This window comes from Aquarana catesbeiana, linkage group LG13, assembly GCF_042186555.1.
Source record: "Aquarana catesbeiana isolate 2022-GZ linkage group LG13, ASM4218655v1, whole genome shotgun sequence".
Lineage (NCBI taxonomy): Eukaryota > Metazoa > Chordata > Amphibia > Anura > Ranidae > Aquarana > Aquarana catesbeiana.
The window spans coordinates 194,866,034-194,888,546 of record NC_133336.1 but is presented as its reverse complement, the minus strand read 5'-3'; the positions used below and the strand labels follow the sequence as shown (position 1 = coordinate 194,888,546).

The window sequence follows — 22,513 nt, the reverse complement described above, 5'->3', positions numbered from 1 at the left end:
GTGAGGAAGAGCCGATCACTGGCTCTTCCTATTGACAGCGTGATCAGCCGTGATTGGACACGGCTGATCACGTGGTAAAGAGCCTCCGCCGGAGGCTTTTTACCAAGATCAGTGTAGCGGTGTGTCAGACTGACACACCGCTCCACCGATCGCCGCGATGCGCGCCCCATAGACGTCAATGGGGTTCTAACGTTCGTGCGAACTTTCGGTCCGTTCGCAGGTTCTGGTGCGAACCGAACCGGGGGGTGTTCGGCTCATCCCTACACATCACCCACTCTTCTAACCACTTGAAGACAAAGCCCTTTCTGACACTTTTTGTTTACATGAAAAAATTCTTTTTTTTTGCAAGAAAATTACTTTGAACCCCCAAACATTATATATTTTTTTAAAGCAAATGCCCTACAGATTAAAATGGTGGGTGTTTCATTTTTTTTTTCACACAGTATTTGCGCAGCGATTTTTTAAACGCATTTTTTGGGGAAAAAACACACTTTTTAAAATTTTGTATGCACTAAAACACACTATATTGCCCAAATGTTTGATGAGATAAAAAAGATGATCTTAGGTCGAGTACATGGATACCAAACGTGACATGCTTTAAAACTGCGCACAAACGTGCAGTGGCAACAAAATTAATACATTTTTAAAAACCTTTAAAAGCCTTTACAGGTTACCACTTTAGATTTGCAGAGGAGGTCTACTGCTAAAATTACTGCCCTCGATCTGACCATCACGGTGATACCTCACATGCATGGTGCAATTGCTGTTTACATTTGACGCCAGACCGAAACTTGCGTTCGCCTTAGCGCGAGAGCAGGGGGGGACAGGGGTGCTTTTTTTTTTTTTTTTTGCTTTTTTTTTCTTTATATTTTTTTTTTTGCTTTTTTTATCTTATTTTTAAACTGTTCCTTTCATTTTTTTTTTTTTACATCATTTTTATTGTTATCTCGGGGAATGTAAATATCCCCTATGATAGCAATAGGTAGTGACAGGTACTCTTTTGTGAAAAAATTGGGGTCTATTAGACCCTAGATTTCTCCTCCGCCCTCAAAGCATCTGACCACACCAAGATCGGTGTGATAAAATGATTCCCCAATTTTCCAATGGCGTTGTTTACATCCGGCGAAATCTAAGTCATAAAATGCTCGTAGCTTCCGGTTTCTTAGGCCATAGAGATGTTTGGAGCCACTCTGGTCTCTGATCAGCTCAATGGTTAGCTGGCTGAATCACCGGCTGCATTCTCAGGTTCCCTGTTGAGACAGGAGAGCCATAGAAAAACACGAAAGACGGTGGGGGAGGGGGGGCATTCCCTCCCACTGCTTGTAAAAGCAGTCTAGAGGCTAATTAGCTGCTAGGATTGCTTTTACATGAAAGATGACCGCTGGCTGAAAAGAATGATACCAAGATGATACCTAAACCTGCAGGCATCATTCTGGTATAACCGCTCAAAGTCGTGAATGGCGTACCTGAAGACAAAAAATTGGTTAACAATAAAGCACAGTAAACGGTAAAGTATAAAAAATTGTATACCTGAAAAGCAAACATGATAAAACATAATAACAATAAAACATTGCAGAATAGAATACAGTAAAAAAGAGCAGAACAATAGAGAGAGAACAGAGAGAGAGAGAACAAAAAAACGACAACTATTTTTTTTTATTTTATATTTTTGTTTGTGTTTTTTTTTTTTTTTTTTTACACTTTTTTTTGTTACTGTAACTTTTATAACTGTAACCGGTTCCAGGTTCGGGTCTCTCAAAATGCGATGGTATCTTGGGAGACCCTGTGAAAGTGCGCCTAGTCTGTGCAATGCTGTACCCTACGCTAATACTCAACTAGTGTATGGTAGCGTTCAAAACATTCACCAATGCAAAGACCAGGATTGTCAGGACAGGAGGGACAATAATAGCAGGTGTCACGCCTATATCCGCGCTTTCTGCAGACACAACATTTTTTTTGGGGGGGTTCGCTGGGTAGGGGTACTCGGGAGGACATAAAAATGCAGCCGACTGCATTTGGTTGGGGATGTGAATGGGGGAAGTACGGGTGCTGCAGAAGTGGTGAGTTCCCAATTAGGATTGGCGAATGCAGCAGGAAGGGCATTATGGGCACGACGGGCCTGTGTTTGTCTTCTTCTTGGTGGCAGCGGGACACTACTTGTGCTTGCCACCTCACCAGCTTGAACTGCACTTATGGGACTCGCCACGTCACCAAGTGTTACTGCAGTGCTGGTTTGACTACGACCGGGGTGTACTAGGCCGCTGGTGCTTGCCAGTTCACCAAAACGCTACCAAAAAAACTGTTAGCGATCGCAGGGATCAGGCCTGACTCTGCGAATGCTGCAGTTATGCGTTTAGTGTTTTGTAAGTGACAGTGATCGATCGATACTGCACTTGGGTGGGCTGGGCTGGGACGGGCGGAGGGGCAAAACACAGGTGCTAGCAGGTATCTGGGCTGATCCCGCTAACACTGCGTTTTTGGGAACCCTAAACTGCTGGGGACGCTAGTATAGATCTGATCGGATCAGATATTGATCCGTTCAGATACTATACCACTAAGGGAGGTGTACGGTGCGTGCGTGGGTGTTAGCGGTACTGGCGCTAATTTGACGCTGCCTGGGGCGACGCATATCACCGCCGGGTGATCAGGGGGCTAAACCTTTATTCGGTAATAAATGACGGGTGCCCTGACACTATAAAAAATAAACGACCTAACCAGCGTCACCCGTAACAGTTATACGTGATCAGTGGTGAAAGGGTTAACTAGGGGGCAATCAAGGGGTTAAAACATTTATTAGATAGTATACGGGGGTCCCTGTCGCTATAAAACGCTGACGGCGAACCTAAATATTTACCTCCCTAACTAGCGTCACCAGCGACACTAATACAGCGATCAGAAAAATGATCGCTTAGTGACACTGGTGACGGGGGGTGATCAAGGGGTTAAAAATTTATTAGGGGGGGTTAGGGGGGTACCCTAGACCTAAAAGGGGCTAACAATGACTGCCCTACCACAATAACTGTCACAAACTGACACCAATGCAGTAATCAGAAAAAAAAAAAAAACTGCTTGGTGTCAGTGTGACGGGGGGTGAGGGGTGATCGGGGGGTGATCGGGGGGGGATCGGGGGTGTAATGTGTGCCTGGCATGTTCTACTGTGTGTGTGTTGTGTTGTGCACTCACATTGCAGTCTTCTCTCCTCTGCGCCGGAACGGAAAATACCGAGCCGAGGAGAGATGACATCATTTCCTCTGCTGCTGTTTAGCATACAGCAGCAGAGGAAGAACGTAATTGGCTGGGAGCGATCGCGAGGGGGGGGCCACAAACGGATGGTCTCCCCCTCACCTCTCATCGCTCACAGTCACAAGGCGACCGCCTCGGGCACCGGAGGGGGGGTCCGGATCGGACCCTCTGCCCGCGGGAGGCAGATCACGTATATATATACGTGATTCTGCCTGCCCGTGCCATTCTGCCGACGTATATCGGCGTGAGGCAGTCGTCAAGTGGTTAAGCGCGTCACTCTGATACCGTTTGTCTGCCATTACATCACTGTAGATAAGAGTTTAGTGAATTTTAAGAAAAAAACTATTTAAGGAAAAAAACTTACATTTAAATGCTCATCAATGCAGCTTTGCACAGCGTCCTGCATGCTTGTCCAGTATTATTTGCAGCCTTGCCCAGTGACATTGCAGTCTTGTCAGTGTCATTTGCAGCCTCCATCTGCAGCCTTATTAGTGTCCATCTGCAGCCTTGTCTGTGTCATTTGCAGCCTTGCCCAGGCTGCAGTTAAACTGCAGTGACTTGTCAGTGTCACTGCAGTTTAAATATGGCGCCGCCTAGAGAAAAAGAGCCGGTCCTGTGTATCTCGGCTCCTGTCAGCTTTTCTCGGCTGCTCTCCCAGTCCCGCCCTATGATGGACATAACACAGGTCCAATGGCGGGACTGTGAGCGGAACCGAGCGCCACCGATATACATACATAGCCGAGTGTACCCGGCTAGCTCCGCTCACAGTCACGCCTAGTCCCTGTGTTATGTCCATCATAGGGTGGGACTAGGCGTGAATGTGAGCGGAACTAGCCGAGTATAGCCGAGTACACTTGGCTGGGGCCCATGGGGCCCCCTATTGGGTGGGGCCCATGGGCTTGAGCCCAGTCAAGCCCAATGGTAAGTCCAGCCCTGGTGATTGATGAAGAAAAAACTAAAACTATGTCCCTTTTTCATACACAGGAAGACCTCAGCCAGGAGGAGGTTGTGTAATGTGGCAGTCAGGAGGAGGCGGGGATTAGTGGCAGCCAGGAGGAGGCAGGGCTAAGTGTCAGCCAAGAGAAGCCTGGGACAAGTCGCAGCCTGACTGAATCGCAGGTTCCTCCCCTCCGCCTTCCATACAAAAGAGCGAGGAAGACCACTCCCATGCAGGATTCAGCGTTCAGGCTCATTCAGGAGGCTTCTGCGTCCCTCCGAGCCTTACCCACTCCTGAAGAGGTCTTTGCCTGCATGGCTGCCACAAAACTGCAGGGCATGCAGGAGGGTCAACGCCTCCTGTGTGAGCAACTTATTTATAAAGTCCTAACTAAGGGGGTGAGTGGGGAACTAACACCCAAGACCGACGTGATTGAGTTGGACCATCCTCCTCCTCCTCCTCCTGCTGCCACAACTCCACCACCAGAGCCACCGCGTGGAAGGAAGCGTGGAAGGAAGACCAGAGAGTGATGACCCTGGGTTCAGTCTGGTCTGACAAAAGCTGCAGTCTTTCGTATGACCACAACCTGGGGACACAGATGTCATCTGCTGCTTTCCGGATCTCTGGGACTGATGGACCAGACTGCACTCCCTTAGATATGAACTCCTCAGGCCACCAATTTTGTTTGAAAATTATTGATGTCTGCCCTGGGGGTCCAAGGCTTCGCCAATTTCTGCAGTTTCTCCAGCGTTGCCTCCCTCTTTGTTTAGTTGTGAGCCCTTAAAAAAAGTTTTATTTTGGAAAATTATACCCTCCTGTGTGTTTTCATCCAAAAAGGACAGTTTGTTGGTGACGATTCAGGTACATTTCTAACATAACATGTGAAATTAACAAGGGACAACAACACCAAACAATCTCCTACAGATTAAATAGAACAACATATCAATGGTGTTGTGGTAACTTGACACAAAAAACACACACAAAAATTTTCAGGAGTACAAATAAAAATCCCAAAAACAAAAAATACGCCTTGAAAAAAATGCAAACCAAAAAAAAATTAATCGGCCTTAAAAACAAAAAAAAAAAAAAAACAACACCAAAATAATGATGTCAGATGTGACAAATCAAAATATATGGGAGGGAATCCCGATAAATAGTAAAGAAATAAGTTTGTGAGAAGTGTGTGTGAATATGAGCAGCAAAACTACTTAATTCTTGTCACATTATAAAGAAGAAGAGAGTGCGCTGTATTAAACCATTTTTAACATTGCAGCTTGACGAAAGTGCTGTATCCATTGCGAACGCTAATTTTACCAGACCGAGCTGTTCCGTGTCGGAATTTCTTCTGAGCATGCGTGGCACTTTGTGCGTCGGAACAGGCCACACACGGTCGGAATTGACGCGATCGGATTTTGTTGTCGGAAAATTTTATATCCTGCTCTCAAATTTTGTGTGTCTGAAAATCCGATGGAAAATGTCCGATGGAGCCCACACACGGTCGGAATTTCCGACAACACGCTCCGATCGGACATTTTCCATTGGAAAATCCGACCGTGTGTACGGGGCATTATAGAAACTCTCTGATTCTATAAAATAGCCTTAACCCTAAGGCCTAAGGCTGGATTCACACAAACGCAAAATGCAAAAAGCACTAAAAATGCATAGGTGTGAATCTAGCCTTAATCACACCTATGCTTTTTCTGTGCTTTTGTGCCGTTTGTATGCTAGACAAGTTTGGGCCAAAGCCCTTCGGACAGAAGTCCACGTTTTTTTTGGCCAATAATCCGATTGTGTGTACGAGGCTTAAGGACTAAATCACACCTATGCATTTTTAGTGCTTTTTGCATTTTGCAGATTTGCACTACAGAACGTGTTTCATAATAAACCATGTTAAATAGACTGAAGTACAAATCTGCAAAATGCAAAAAGCACTAAAAATGCATAGGTGTGATTTAGTCCTTAAGCCTCGTACACACAAACGGATTGTTGGCTAATAAAACCGTGGACTTTTGTCTGAAGGGCGTTGGCCCAAACTTGTCTTGCATACAAATGGCAAGGAATTGTTGGCCAACAAATACGAACGCAGTGACATACTACGTTGTTTTTCAGCTCTTTAGCGACACCCTTTGGGCTCTTTCTGCTAATTTTGTGTTAGTAGAAGTTTGGTGAGTGTTGATTGGCGCTTTTCATTTTGCACTTTTCATTTCATGCTATTCATTTCGCACTTTTTGTATTTTGCGCTTTTCATTTCGCACTTTTCATTTCGCGCTTTTCCATTCGTTTATCAACGGCCGTTCCTCAACCAGCCATGTTGCAGAATCGGAAGAGGTAACGTGTTATTTATTATTGACCTTGGAGTGATTGCTTTGACATTATTTTTTTGGTAGAATAATGATTTGATTTGGTGTATTTTCCATATTTTTGGATGCATAGAATGCACTTTTTGGTTAAGTTCTATTGGCAGATAGCATGTCTAATTTTATTTGTTTTCTTTTTTTAATGCACAATAAAAAAAATGTGAAGAATAATACTTGGCTATGTGTTTTACTTCAAATGGCAGTTTGGGAGTAGGCAGTTACATTTAAAAAAATACAATGTAAAATTGACAAGGCACACCAACATAGTTGTATCCTTGCTCTTATAAACTATGGGATAATGGTGTTGTGGTAACTTTCCCAAATACAAAAAAAAAAAAAACATAATAACATTATTCTTTATATCACTAGAAAAAAAAAGCCTTTAAAAATTCGTTTGCAATAACTCCATCAGTATCACCAGCAAAGCAGCTTCATTATTATTCCATTAAAGAAGAAGAGAATGTGCGCTGCATTTCGAGATTTCATAATTTGCCGCGTCACGAATGTTAATTCTCCATCACGAACGCTAGTTTACAAGACCGACTGAGCATGCGTGTTTGTACTTTGGACTTTTGTCCTACGGACTTGTGTACACATGCTCAGAAAATCCGACAACAGACATTTGTCCGTGGAAAAATTTAAAACCTGCAATCCAACATTTGTCCGCGGAAAGTTCGACAACAATTGCCCAATGGAGCGCACACACGGTCGGATTTTCCACCAACAGCCTGACATCACATATTTCAGGTCGGAAACTCCAATCGTGTTTACGAGGCTTTAGAACCCTTTGATTGCCAACTGGTATGGATGGATTACATTCCACCCTCCTCATCCCTCCTTTTTTTCCACATTTCCACTTTTGTTTTTACTTACTTTGTTTTAGACACCTTTTCATGTCCCTCCCAAATTAAAAATTAAAATGGGTTATACTCGTTTAGATGTTCTTTGTATACAACTCTCAACCTCAACCCGTGTTTAATTTTTCTGCCTATTTCACTATTTTATATTCTGTATATACAAAACTTTGTTATGCCAAAATATTTTTTATGTGAACATATTGTATATTGAAGGCCAGTTGGCAATTACTCTCAATCTCATGTTAAATTTCCTTTTCCGATTGTAATGCTAATTTTACAATTTATTTATGATGTTAATGTAACCCTGTCAAAATTATAATAAAAAATGCATTAAACGAAGAAAAAAATTTGCGACATTTAAAAAAAAAATCCATAAATTAATTTGTAAATGAATGCAATGCTTTGAATCAGAAAGCATTTTTGTCTCACTATAAACAGGAAACAGGAAAAATGATTGCATAACATTGATACTTTTATCTAAAGTAAAGAATTTATAAAAACCAACACTGGTCAAAGTAGAAAAAAATTAAATTTTTTTTTTTTTATTTTTTTTTTAAGTGACTATAAACAGGACAAATTATTGAATGTCATTTATACTTTTATCTAAAGTAAAAACTTTTATCAAAGCTAACACTGGTCGAAGTAGAAAAAAAATAGATTTTTGTTTTAGTTTTTTGGAATCCGGAGAAAATAAAAACAATGCAAGACAATATCACCAAATAAAAGCCTTATTTGTCCTTAAAAAACACAATATATGTATTATGTTGTTACCCTAAGTAATGACAAAGTTATTGCTGAATAAATGGGCCTATAGTAGTAATGTAAAGAACGCTCCTGTCTGTAGGGTGAAAAGAGGTGTTGTAGGTGAAGAAGTTAAAGACTATCCGGGGTCACTTGACACCATTTTGTCAATCACTTATAGTGGACGATCCGCAGCAGTCACACGTGGAAGCAGCACACATTACATTTTTAGTAAGCCATCTTCCCTGACCCAGTGTCTCTCTACTCTCTGGGTCATTAGTACTCACACAGAGAGCTCTGGTTTGTCTTAGGCTGTCTGTTCTCTGCTCCTTACAGGTAGTCTCCTGAGACAGGATCACTGCGGCTACCCCTGGCTTGGATAAATTCCTTGCAGGTCCTCTAGGGCAGTGGTTCTCAATCTCAGTCCTCAAGTACCCCCAACAGCCCACATTTTCATGTCTTCTCTTTATCTTGCACAGGTGCTTTAAATCAGAGTCAATGGCTTGGTATTTTGGACAGCTAATTTATCTAAGAGAAATTCCCAAAACATGGCCTTTTGGGGGTACTTGAGGACTGAGGTTGAGAACAACTGCTCTAGATCTTATTCTTCTCCTTCCTTGTTGTATTGTGTCCTTCCCACCTTGTATTTGGACATTTATCTCTTTAGTAGGGATGAGCCGAACACCCCCCCGGTTCGGTTCGCACTAGAACCTGCGAACGGACTGAAAATTCGCACGTTAGAACCCCATTGACGTCTATGGGACTCGAACGTTCGAAATCAAAAGTGCTCATTTTAAAGGCTAGTTTGCATGGTATTGTCCTAAAAAGGGTTTGGGGACCCGGGTCCTACCCCAGGGGACTGTATCAATGCAAAAAAAACTTTTAAAAACTGCCGTTTTTTCGGGAGCAGTGATTTTAATGATGCTTAAAGTAAAAAAAAAAAAAAAAAAAGTGAAATATTCCTTTAAATATCGTACCTGGGGTGTGTCTATAGTATGCCTGTAAAGTGGCGCGTGTTTCCCGTGTTTAGAACAGTCCCTGCACCAAATGTCATTTTTAAAGGAAAAAATCTCATTTAAAACTGCTTGCGGGTTTAATGTAATGTCGGGTCCTGGCAATATGGATGAAAATCAGTGAGACAAACGGCATGGGTACCCCCCAGTCCATTACCAGGCCCTTTGGGTCTTGTATGGATATTAAGGGGAACCCCGCACCCAAATTAAAATAAGGAAAGGTGTGGGGCCACCAGGCCCTATATACTCTGAACAGCAGTATACAGGCAGTGCAAACAAGACAGGGACTGTAGGTTTGTTGTTAAGTAGAATCTGTTTGTAATTTTTAACGGGTACATTTTTAATGTGTTTAGCTCCAGCCAAAAAATCTTTTTTAAGCTTTTTGGAAAACATAGGGAAGGGTTATCACCCCTGTGACATTTGTTTTGCTGTCTTTCCTCCTCTTCAGAAGATTTCACCTCACTTTTTGTCCCAATGACAAATGTTTTTTGAAAATTTGGGTTTTTTTGTGGAACAAGGATTGGAAAGCATCAGTGGAAAGGAGAAATGTTTTTCCCATATTAACTCTTACAGGAGAGAATTTCCCTTCCTAGGGGTAGATTTCATCTCACTTCCTGTTGTCTCCTTCCGTTTGCAAGTAGGAGTCGTTTGTAAGTTAGATGTTTGAAAGTAGGGGCCTGCCCTATATACTCAGCAGAAATTTGGGCCTTAGGTGTTGTTGTGGCCACAACACTGTAAGCCCTCACAGGGCCCTGCTGTGAAATATTAGATCAAGCATTGTAATTACATGCCCCTGTTGAACAAGGGCAGAAAAATTGGGCCTTTGGTGGTGGTGGTGGTGGTGCTGGTGCCACAACACTGTAAGTCCTCACTCGCTCTTGGTGGGTGCAGAAATGGGCCCTGCTGTGAAATATTAGATCAAGAATTGTAATTACATGCCCCTGTTGAACAAGGGCAGAAAAATTGGGCCTTTGGTGGTGGTGGTGCTGGTGCCACAACACTGTAAGTCCTCACTCGCTCTTTGTGGGTGCAGAAATGGGCCCTGCTGTGAAATATTAGATCAAGAATTGTAATTACATGCCCCTGTTGAACAGGGGCTGAAAAATTAGGCCTTAGGCACTGGTGCTGGTGCCACAACACTGCAACCCCTCACAGATACTCTAGTTGGAACGCAGAAATGAGCCCTGCTGCAAAGTATTGCATCAAAAATTGTAATTACAGGCCCCTGTTAAACAGGGGCTGAAAAATTGGGCCTTAGGCACTGGTGCTGGTGCCACAACACTGCAACCTCTCACAGATACTCTAGTTGGAACGCAGAAATGAGACCTGCTGCAAAGTATTGCATCAAAAATTGTAATTACACGCCCCTGTTAAACAGGGGCTGAAAAATTGGGCCTTAGGCACTGGTGCTGGTGCCACAACACTGCAACCCCTCACAGATACTCTAGTTGGAACGCAGAAACAAGCCCTGCTGCAAAGTATTGCATCAAAAATTGTAATTACACGCCCCTGTTAAATAGTGGCTGAAAAATTGGGCCTTAGACACTGGTGGTGGCGCCCAGAACCAAAAATTTTCTTACAAGCTATCAGCGTGATGATTGAGGAGGAAGAGGATAATTACTCAGGGATAGTCACTCAGCATCAGCATAGGCAGTCTTTGAAGGGATCTAAGATTTCCAAAAAAATTATTCGGTTACATCAGCATCAGGTGCTTGGTAGCTGGTGGTGATCCAAGACTGATTCATTTTTATGAAGGTCAGTCGATCGACCGAGTCGGTGGACAAACGCACCCTGTGATCAGTTACAAAGCCTCCAGCAGCACTGAATGTGCGTTCCGAAAGAACGCTGGATGCAGGACAGGCCAGTAGCTCAATTGCATACTGTGCAAGCTCTGGCAAGTGATCCATCCTCAAGACCCAGTAACCCAGAGGATTTTCGGTGGGAAAGGTGTCCAAGTCAGATCTTGCCCCTAGGTATTCCTGCACCATGTAAAACAGACGCTGGCGATGGTTGCTGGAACCGATCATACCTTGGGGCTGCGGACCAAAAAATTGTCTGAACGCATCGGTCAGACGGCCACCTTCTCCACCGCTCCTTCTTTGACTGACCGAAGCCTCAGCAACACGTTGTCCTGAAACAGGAGTTTATAACCTCCCAGTCTCTGGGAATGCGTTGCACAGACCTTTCTGCAAGGCCTCCCGAAGAGGTTTCATCCTCTGCTCCCTCTGCGATGGCAAGATAAGGTCCGCAACCTTACCCTTGTAACGTGGATCAAGAAGGGTTGCCAGCCAGTATTGGTCCTTCTCCTTGATACCACGAATATGAGGATCCTTACGCAGGCTTTGCAGGATCAGGGAGGCCATGCAGCGTAGGTTTGCTGAGGCATTTGGTCCGGAGTCCTCTGGGTCACTAAGGACGACATGGTCCGCAGCCACCTCCTCCCAGCCACGTACAAATCCATGTGTTTCTTGGGACTGATCCCTTAAAGACTGCTGCTGATGCTGAGTGCCAGGCTCCACCTCCATACTGACACAATCTTCCTCCTCCTCCTCCTCCTCCTCTTCCTGTGTGATCGGCGGGCACTCAGGAACACTGTCTGGATAATGGGGGCCTTGAGAGCTAAGGAAGTCCTCCTCTTCCTGCCTCTGTTCTGCCTCAAGTGCCCTGTCCATTATTCCACGCAGCGTGTGCTCCAACAGGTGGACAAGGGGGACATTGTCACTGATGCATGCACTGTCACTGCTCACCATCCTCGTGGCCTCCTCAAATGGTGACAGGACAGTGCATGCATCCCTGATCATGGCCCACTGGCGTGGGGAAAAAAAACCAAGCTCCCCTGACCCTGTCCTGGTGCCATAGTCGCACAGATACTCATTGATGGCCCTCTGCTGCGTGTGCAGCCGCTGCAGCATGGCCAACGTTGAGTTCCACCTGGTGGGCATGTCACAGGTTAGGCGGTTCTTGGGCAGGTTAAACTCCTTTTGGAGGTCCGTCAGCCGAGCACTGGCATTATATGACCAGCGGAAATGCACACAGACTTTCCTGGCCTGCCTCAGGACATCCTGTAAGCCCGGGAACCTGCCCAAGAACCGCTGCACCACCAAGTTAAGGACGTGAGCCAAACAGGGCACATGGGTCATTTGTCCCTGTCGGAGGGCAGAGAGGAGGTTGGTGCCATTGTCGCAAACCACCATTCCTGCCTTAAGTTGGCGTGGCGTCAACCACCTCTGAACCTGCCCCTGCAGAGCTGACAGAACCTCTGCCCCAGTGTGGCTCCTGTCCCCCAAGCACACCAGCTCAAGCACCGCATGGCATCTTTTGGCCTGCGTACTTGCGTAGCCCCTTGAACGGCTACGGAGCACCGCTGGTTCCGAGGACAAAGCACAGGAAGAGGTCATGGAGGAAGAAGAAGAGGAGGGGGTGGAGGAGATAGGTGTGTCACAATCATTAGCATTTTGGAGGCGTGGTGGCGGAACAACCTCCAACACTACTGCACCTTGTCCTGCATCCTTCCCAGCTGCCAGAAGAGTCACCCAATGCGCCGTGAAACTTAGGTAACGTCCCTGTCCATGCCTGCTGAACCATGAGTCAGCGGTAATATGCACCTTACCGCTGACCGCCCTGTCCAGCGAGGCATGGACATTGCCTTCCACATGCCGGTAGAGAGCCGGAATTGCCTTCCGTGAGAAAAAGTGGCGTTTTGGTACCTGCCACTGAGGAACCGCACATTCCACAAACTCACGGAAGGGGGCAGAGTCTACCAACTGAAAAGGCAGCAGTTGAAGTGCTAGCAATTTTGCCAAGCTAGCATTCAACCGCTGGGCATGTGGATGGCTGGGAGCAAACTTCTTTTGGCGGTGCAGCAGCTGGGGCAGGGAAATTTGCCTGGTACAATCTGACGTCGGTGTACCGAAAGCAGATTGCCCACAAGTACTTGGCTGTGAAACACATAATTCTACACCTTCATTCCTCTCAGTGCAGGTCTCAGAGAGGACTGAAGGTATAGTGGGGTTGGAGATCTCAGCTGATGAGGAGCAAGGAGAGGTCCTCTTTGTTCTTTGGTGTGGGTTTTTTAGATACGCTTGCCAACGAACTGCATGGCAGGTCAACATATGTCTGGTCAAGCATGTGGTACCCAAGCGGGAGATGTTTTGGCCACGCGAGATACGCTTGAGACATATGTTGCAAATAGCAGCGATGCGATCTGATGCACTCGTCTCAAAAAAGGCCCACACCAAAGAACCTTTTGAACAACGCGCAGAGACTGCAGCACCCTGCACATGTGGAGCTTTGGGGTGTGATGCAGTCAAGGTGCTGCCCTTAGGCTGGCCCCTGGAGGGCATCCTGCCTCGTTGGTGATGTGCCGCCTCCTCCTCCTCCTCTCTCCTATCAGGCACCCATGTTGAGTCAGTGACCTCATCATCCCCTCCCTCCTCATCACTGGAGCAAACCTGGCAGTATGCTGCAGCAGGGGGAGCATGACTGCCAGATTGCTGTCCTTCTTGGGCACCCCCTCTGTTCGTGCTCACGTTACTGCCTTCATCGAGCTCAGTATCATCATCAAAGCCTTCCAAACGCTGGGCATCCCCCTGGAGCATGTACCCCACACTGTGGTCAAACATTTAGAGGGACTCCTCAGGAGGACATGGTGGGGCTAGGGAAGGAGTCACTGATGACATTGAGCCAAGGGAAGAGGCCGCTGCTTTGCCAGACAAAGTACCCTGGGCATGGGTGAGAGAGGATGAGGAGGATGAGGACGGCTTGGTCATCCACTCGACCAAGTCTTCCGCATGTTGCGGCTCAACACGGCCAGCTGCCGAAAAAAAGGCCAAGCGTGTCCCACAGCCACGTGCTGATGAGGATGCACCGTCTCCACGACCAGCACTAGACACAGAGCCTGCTTGCCCTCTCTTATTGGCCTGTGACTGTCTGCCTCTCCTTCTTGGCCTTCCAGACATACTAATGGCCTGTAGCTGCACTAAGCTGGGATATATATATATATATATATATATATATATATATATGTACTGATACTGCAGCTAGAAAAATCAACTGCCTGCCTGTAGTATGAGAACACCACCAACCTTCTACAGGTAGCTTTAGCTGAACACTGTGCAGAGCTTGCAAAAAAATAACTTGTAGGTTTAGCTGGACACTGTGAGGAGGACGCACCACACTAACTTGTAGTTTTAGCTGAACACTGTGAGCAGGACACACTGCACTAACTTGTAGCTTTAGATGAACACTGTGCAGAGGTCTCACTACACTAACTTGTAGGTTTAGCTGAACACTGTGAGCAGGACGCACAGCACTAACTTGTAGTTTTAGCTGAACACTGTGAGCAGGACGCACAGCACTAACTTGTAGTTTTAGCTGAACACTGTGAGCAGGACGCACCGCACTAACTTCTAGGTTTAGCTGAACACTGTGAGGTGGACGCACCACACTAACTTGTAGTTTTAGCTGAACACTGTGAGCAGGATGCACTGCACTAACTTGTAGCTTTAGATGAACACTGTGCAGAGGTCTCACTACACTAACTTGTAGGTTTAGCTGAACACTGTGAGCAGGACGCACCGCACTAACTTCTAGGCTTAGCTGAACACTGTGAGGTGGACACACCGCACTAACTTGTAGTTTTAGCTGAACACTGTGAGCAGGACGCACCGCACTAACCTGTAGGTTTAGCTGAACACTGTGAGGTGGACGCACCACACTAACTTGTAGGTTTATCTGAACACTGTGAGCAGGACGCACCCCACTAACTTGTAGGTTTAGCTGAACACTGTGAGCAGGATGCACCCCACTAACTTGTAGTTTTAGCTGAACACTGTGAGCAGGACGCACTGCACTAACTGTAAATAGTCTAGCTGCCTGATTGTAGTACTAATAGGATCAAAAGAACACCAGCAATTTTCTTCAGGTAGCTGTAAATACTGTAACAAGACAAGCCTGCCTGTCAGTAAGAAGATAACAGGAACGGATCTAGCTAAACTGAATACAGTGTATATATATATATATGCAACACCTGGGATGCATATATATACACAATACACTGTAAGTGCAGCTAACTGACTGACTGTTCTGCCTAATCTATCTAACTCAAATCAAATGACACTGTCTGTCTCTCTCTCTATCTATGAACGCCGGAACACACACTACACAGGGCCGCCGTGCAGGCGGCCTTATATAGTGTGGGGTGTGTACTAAATCCCCTGAGCCATAATTGGCCAAAGCCTCCTTGGCTTTGGCCAATACGGCTCTCTGTTCAGACGGCGCTGTAATTGGCCAAGCATGCGGGTCATAGTGCATGCTTGGCCAATCATCAGCCAGCAATGCACTGCGATGCCGCAGTGAATTATGGGCCGTGACGCGCCACACGAATTTGGCGCGAACGGCCCATATCGTTCGCAATTCGGCGAACGGGCGAACAGACGATGTTCGAGTCGAACATGGGTTTGACTCGAACACAAAGCTCATCCCTACTCTTTAGTCTTCTTAGGCCCCTTTCACACTGGGACGGGAGCGTCGTCCTCGGTACCGTCGTTTTAGCGAAGGCATTCGGCCACTAGCGGGGTGGTTTTAACTCCCGCTAGCAGCCTAAAAAGGGTTAAAACCGCCCGCAATGCGCCGCTGCAGCAGCGCTATGCCAGCGGTATAGCCGCGCTGCCCCATTGATTTCAATGGGCAGGAGCGGTGTAGGAGCGGTGTATACACCGCTTCTTCACTGCTCCAAAGATGCTGCTAGCAGGACTTTTTTCAACGTCCTGCCAGCACACCGCTCCAGTGTGAAAGCCCTCGGGGCTTTCACATTGGAGACACAGCAGTGGCTGTTTCAGGGTGCTTTGCAGGCCCTATTTTTAGCGCTGTAGCGCCTGCAAAGCGCCCCAGTGTGAAAGGGGTCTAAAGCTTCTCCCAGCCTTGCTTCTATATGGGCACTGCCTCACCCATGACATTACTAAAGGAGGGCTCTAGCTAAAAGGGGCCTAGCACCTGTTTACACTATTCTCTGTTACCACACATTATTCTGGCAAAGATACACTTAGTGGCAGACCAGCTAACTGCATCTGCTTACATACCTATTGAAACATTTCCCAATATACTGAAAGTTTCAACAAAATATCAACGAATTTTGATGAAAATATACCAACATTTTGAAAAGATATTTTGAATTTTGGGGTCAATTAGGTTGTCAAATTTTACAGGCATTTCATAATTTTTTTTACGCTCCTTCTTATAAATTGCTAGTAATTTAACCACTTGCTGACCAGCCGCCGTCATTATACTGCAGCAGGTCGGCACGATCCCGCGAACCGTCGTAGCTATAAGTCGGTCCCTTTAAGCGGAAAGCAGGTGCGCACGCGCCCGCTGAACTGCGGGGGTGCCGATGCTCATGGCCAGTGGTTGCAATAACCTCTGGCCACGCACGATCATGTGCACGAGAAGCAGAACAGGGACGTGTGTGTGTGTGTGTGTGTAAACACACAAATCCCAGTTCCGTGAGGAGAGTAGAGAAAGAGCGTGAATTCCTACTAGCTAGGAACAACGATCTGTCATCTCCTATAGTCAGACCCCTCCCCCCACAGTTAGAACACACAGTCAGGGAACACAGTTAACCCCTTGATCTCCCCCTAGTGTTAACCCCTTCCCTGCCAGTGACATTTGCATTTTCATAGCAGTGATCGCTATATAATTGTCAATGGTCCCAAAATTGTGTCAAAATTGTGCGATCTGTCCGCCATAATGTCACAGCCCCGATAAAAATCACAGATCGCCGCCATTACTAGTAAAAAAATAATAATAAAAATGACATAAATCTATCCTCTAATTTGTAGATGCTATAACTTTTGCGTAAACCAATCAATATAAGCTTATTGCGATTTTTATTACCAAAAATATGTAGAAGAATACATATCGGCCTAAACTGAGGAAAAAATTTGCCTTTTAAAAAAAAAAAAATGGGGATATTTATTATAGCAAAAAGTACAAAATGTTGTTTTTTTTTCAAAATTGTTGCTCTTTTTTTGTTTATAGCGCAAAAAAAAACCCCAAAAAAACGGGAGATGATCAAATACCACCAAAAGAAAGTTGTTTTTGTGGGGGAAAAAAGGACATCAATTTTGTTTGGGTACAGCATCGCACGACCCGCGCAATTGTCAGTTAAAGCGACGCAGTGCCGCATCGCAAAAGATGGCCCGGTCATTCAACAGCCAAATCTTCCAGGGGTTGGTGGTTAAATTAGTGGTAAAATTACCCAAATTACCCAAACAAAATTACATCTGCCATAAACAATTATAACAGTTGGGTGACAGTCTTTAATTTTGCACAGATTGCTTTTTACCTTAAAGCTGGTGGTATATTTGTGATCTGTTCCCGGAATAAATCATATTCACCTTTTATCTTAATAAAGATGAAGTCACTTCTCTTCCTCACTTTGCCATTCAAAGATCGAACTTCACAGGAATAATTCCCAGAATCCTCCAGCTGGGCGGATTGGACTCCATATTGATTGGATGAATTGAATTCCTGAACATTCCGTCCATCTCTGTAGAAAGCAAACTGCAGTTCTGTCCCCTGTCTGTGAAGACTGAGACTGAAACAAAACAGGATCATGTGATCTCCTTCTGTCGTTGGACATCGAATTTCTATGATTGATGGATTTACAAACAGTTCTGCAGAGAAGGAAATCCCGGAGGAAAAATGTAAATGCTCAATGTACAAATACAAGAGGTGAGATACCAGCATACTATGGGACTTCTAACCCCGGGTGAGGTAACTATGCAGAGCAACAAGAGTGAATTAGTGTTATGGCTAAGATTAGAGGTTTTATTAGGTTAGTATTAGGCATAGGGTTCAATTCTCTAGGGATTGCACGCTGATGTTAAATATTAAGGCTTGGTAAGGCTAAGGGCTCTTTCACACGGGCAATCTTATCAGGTCCACCTGTCAGTCAGACACCCACCTACCTCTTGGTTTTATATCAGGCCCACTAAGAAAAAATTTAGGAGGACTGCATCCTCTTCTTTTTGGGTGGAGCAGATCGGAGGTGCCTGGGTCTAAACGGACAGTTACTCCTGACGACCCATAAAGCACAGTGTGATCTGTTCATGTCCACTCTGTGTAAACTGAGCTGACACTCTGCTCTGATCAGCAGGGGATCAGTGGACAGATAACCTGCTGATCAGAACGGAAGCTGCCCGTGTGAAAGGGGCCTTCAGCATATTGAAACCCTAAAACAAAGATTTGTTGAGATGTGTGCTATGTGTCCCTCATAAGCCCCGACGGAGCAATTTGGTAAAACGTGTCTGCACATGAGGATTGTTCTCTCAACATTGAATCTCATTTTCTCAATTGTATAGCTCTTTATTTGGTTCCAAAACCAAATTCACATTTGGTTTTATCTATTTTTGCTACTTTTTAACTCTTTCAATTGAATAAAATGTATATTTTAACAAAATATAATAACTCCCTTTTTCTGGCCTGCTCAGTCCGATATCCAGTTGCTTCTCTTCCTTTCTATAAACCCTAAAACAAAACATAATATATTGCAGATTACCAGTTCTATTATGTAGTAGCTGCATTCCTTTTCTTTTTCAGGTTTTTTTCAATTTTTTTCACCTTCTAATTCTGCCAGTAATACATTTAGTTTTTATAAGGGGACAACGCTAATTTAATGTTGTCACCCGCTGTCAGGTTAGCTGTGACACTGTCCTTTGCAAAAGCATGCTGGACATTACATCTAGCAGTCTTCTCCCTTGTAAACCCTGAGGGTGTAAAGGTACTCACACTGTCCCTTGAATGCCGCTGCTTTTGGATAAGACTGCTGTTCAGGCCTCCTGCTGTCCAGGTCTTCCCATGCTATAGACAGGGTGTCTCCTAGAAGAGACTAATGGGTAGTGGAGATCCCTCTCTTCAGCTTCTCTCCTCCCACAGCTCCAACCTGGAGGCAGAGCCCCCCAGCCCCAGGGTCCCATCACAGGCTCCATGACAAAACTTTAGCACTCCATCTTCCATCCGACAACAACTCAACTCACTGGCCAGGCTCCACAATATTTATGGGCTGACCCAACAACCCTGCCAGGCCTCCTGCCCAGGGATTGGTCAGATTTCCATGAATATGCAGATCAGAACCTCTTCGCCTCCACCCACTAGCCTCTAGAAACTTCTGGTAGTTTCTAGAAACTTCTGGTAGTTTCCAGAACTGGGAGGGGGAGTACCAGAGGCCTGACCAGTAGAGCCCTCCAGTCTGACCTACAGTAACCTCAGTGCAATTATCCAGACTCACTGAACTACTGTGAGTCAAAATACATTTTCCTCACAATCAAACTGTACATTAGAGGGTGCTACACATAGAAGGAAGGTGTGGTATAGTTCACAGAAGATAGCTTAGAAAGTTGTTTGAGATTTCCATTCAGTGCACAGGAAGGAAACTGGATTTCTATCAGAACCATCAGTTATTTTTTCATACTTACAATGTACTTTAAGCTGAAGGATAGGTATGGCAATTTTTACGTCGTTATGTTTGTTCAGCTTGGAATAATCTCCACAAACTTCTGGGTTCTGTGCCAAGCAGTTGTCCTGCTGCTTAGTGAACACAGGGAGTTGTCCGCTTAGCACAGATGCATTTTATCAAGGAATGCACAGCATTCTCTGATTAGATGTGCTGAAGATCATACAGTTGTGTCACTACCCAGCTACCTCCTCCTCTTTGCATTCATTGAGAAAATGCAATGTTCTCTGAATAGCACCCGTGCTGAGTGGACAACCTCCTGTGCTCACAATGCATCAGGGCAGCTGCTCGGCATGGGACACAGAAGTTAGCAGAGATCACTGTAGTAGGGGTGGCTACCACAAGGATTTTCAGCTTCCACGGGGATCCCACTGATATGGCACATACATACTTTTATTGGTCCAAGCTGGACCAATGTAACTATGTAAAAATTGCCATACCTAACCTTCTGCTTTACCTGAATGAAAAAAATGGCTGGTAAGCCGGTGGTTGCATTAGAAAGCATTCACATCTAAGGGCTTGTACGCTCCAATATATTACAAATTTGTACTTGGATTTAGATATACTCTAAGTGGTAGGGTTTGAAGGGTAAATATTAAGGGACATTTTAAGAGTTAAAGTGAAAGTAAAGGGCTAAACTTTTAGTTCCGCTTTCTTCTGGTTTTTCCTAATAATATTGTTATTGTTTACTTCTGCCTGCTGTTGAGGTGTGCCCCTGGAAATTGTGTAAGGGGATCCAGCAATCGCAGTTATGAATATATATATCTCCCTGGTGAATCACTAGGAGGTTCATTGTCAGTGTTGCATGCTGGAGAAGGGTAAAAATATTAGTGAGTGACCTTGAAAAGCACTGTTGCCTCCCAGGCTCTGCCGAGGAAGGGTGTGTTGCTGTGCATTCCTGCCCTCTTTGGTCTGCTGCCTGGAGAGGGTATGCTGTTCTACAAAGAAGCCCAAGTCTGGAGCCTGAAGTTTCCTGCTGTCCTCCATAAAGGTGATTGCATGGATGAGAACACCAGGGCTGAAGACTTTGCTGCTGAAGTGTCCTGGAGAGCAGTGGGGAAGCTACTGCTGCATGACCTTGCAGGAATTTCTGTTGGCTCATCCAAGAGCTCAGTGTGCTGAACTGTAGCTGCTCTACAGTTTGAATACTACAGAGTTCCGATTTCAGTTAAAGGTTATTTTTTTTCGTTATTGGAGTCTCCATTTTTTGACTTTGGATGTTCTATGCCCTAATATCTCTCCAACTGAGTTTATTTGTTTGTATAACAAACTCTGTTTGAGCCACATAGGGTCCCTAACTGCCTCCAGGGGGTGAGGGGGTGCTACATACCAAAAGACTTGTCCAACTTGTGGTTTTGTAGAGAGTATTACAGCTCAGACTGGGCACTATCACTAAGAAAGTTTGAAGTTAGATATTCAATGCTGATCCTCACAACTCTGAGTCTTCTAATTTGGGGTTATGAAATGTAACTCAATCCCTTGGTTGGTCCTGTGATTGACTCACCATTTATTTTGACCAGTATCTCCTGACTCCTTTTCTTTACACTGTTGGTTGCGGTTGACACGTCACAGGAATATTTCCCAGAGTCCTGCACCTGAGCGGACTGAACTTCATATTGATTATATGAAGTGAATTCTAGTACATTTCGTCCATCTTTGTGAAAAGTGAATTTCAGTTCTGTCCCCGGTCTGAGCGGACTGAGACTAGTGTCACATGTCAGGGTCATCTCATCACCTTCTACCACTAGATACTTCAGAATTTCAAATAGATCTTAAAAAAAAACAATTATATAGACATTCTGTAACAGTAAATAATCTCTTGTATATTACTGCAGGTGCAATATTTTGTACTTAGCATCTTTCTTTTCGTACTGTTTTTTTTTAACCGTTTCCCAGTCATTGGGCTTAAAGAGGGGGTTCACCCACACCGCCAAAAAAAAAAAATATTAAAAGCCAGCAGCTACAAATACTGCAGCTGCTGACTTTTAATACATGGCCACTTACCTGTCCCAGGGTCCAGCGATGTCGGCACCCGCTCGGTTCTCGGCAGCTGCCGCCGCCATCCTAGGTGAGGGAATCAGGAAGTGAAGCGTTGCGGCTTCACTTCCCGGTTCCCTACTGCGCATGCGCGAGTCGCGCTGCGCGTCCCAAGTGGTCCCCGCTCTCTCCTGGGAGCTGTGTGACAGCGCGGTGGGGACGGGAAGAGGCGTAGACTCCCATGGGAGTCTATGCCGGAAGTGGGTGCAAATACCTGTCTTAGACAGGTATCTGCACCCCCCTCCCCCCTGAAAGGTGCCAAATGTGACACCGGAGGGGGGGGAGGGTTCCAAAAAGCGGAAGTTCCATTTTTGTGTGGAACTCCGCTTTAAGTACCATGTCTGGAAGCCAAGGCCTGACCCAAGATGCCCTCCATAGTCACATAGGTTGGCAGCATCCAGTGAACCAGTAAACCATAGAGGAACCATGTTCCTCTTGACTTTCTTTTCAACTGGAATGTTGCTGCTGATGAGTGCCACCTACAGTGGAGAAAATAAACTGCACCTGCCCACAGGCATTTATCATTAATTTTCACCTTCTAATCCTGTTAATAATACACTTTCTTTGACAGAGACAACATTAATTCATTGTACTGTATGTATCTATGGAGGAGCAGCATGTCACGTTAGGTTACTCTCCTCTATAGAAGGGAGGTGTTCAGTGGCGGCCCGTAATGCAGGGCGCAGCCCCCTTATCCATGCGTCCGGCCCCCTAATCTACATGCGGGGCCCCAGACGCATGGGTTCCAATGGCCTTTTTTTTTTCTTTTTTTTTTTAAGCACATGATTAGAGCCTGAGACTTTAATAGGCTTCAAAAA

The 22,513-nt window shown here is 45.3% G+C and overlaps 1 protein-coding gene across 1 annotated transcript in view; it reads right to left on the bottom strand.

The window, feature by feature from the left end:
- Window positions 1-22,513, bottom strand: part of LOC141117256 (Fc receptor-like protein 2) — a 177,277-nt gene that overhangs the window by 101,006 nt on the left and 53,758 nt on the right. The window contains exons 3-4 of the mRNA XM_073610017.1: window positions 21,163-21,429; window positions 17,542-17,820 (exon numbers count right to left, since the gene is read on the bottom strand). Coding sequence (XP_073466118.1) covers window positions 17,542-17,820; window positions 21,163-21,429 — 546 coding nt within the window. The remainder of the gene's footprint in view (window positions 1-17,541; window positions 17,821-21,162; window positions 21,430-22,513) is intronic.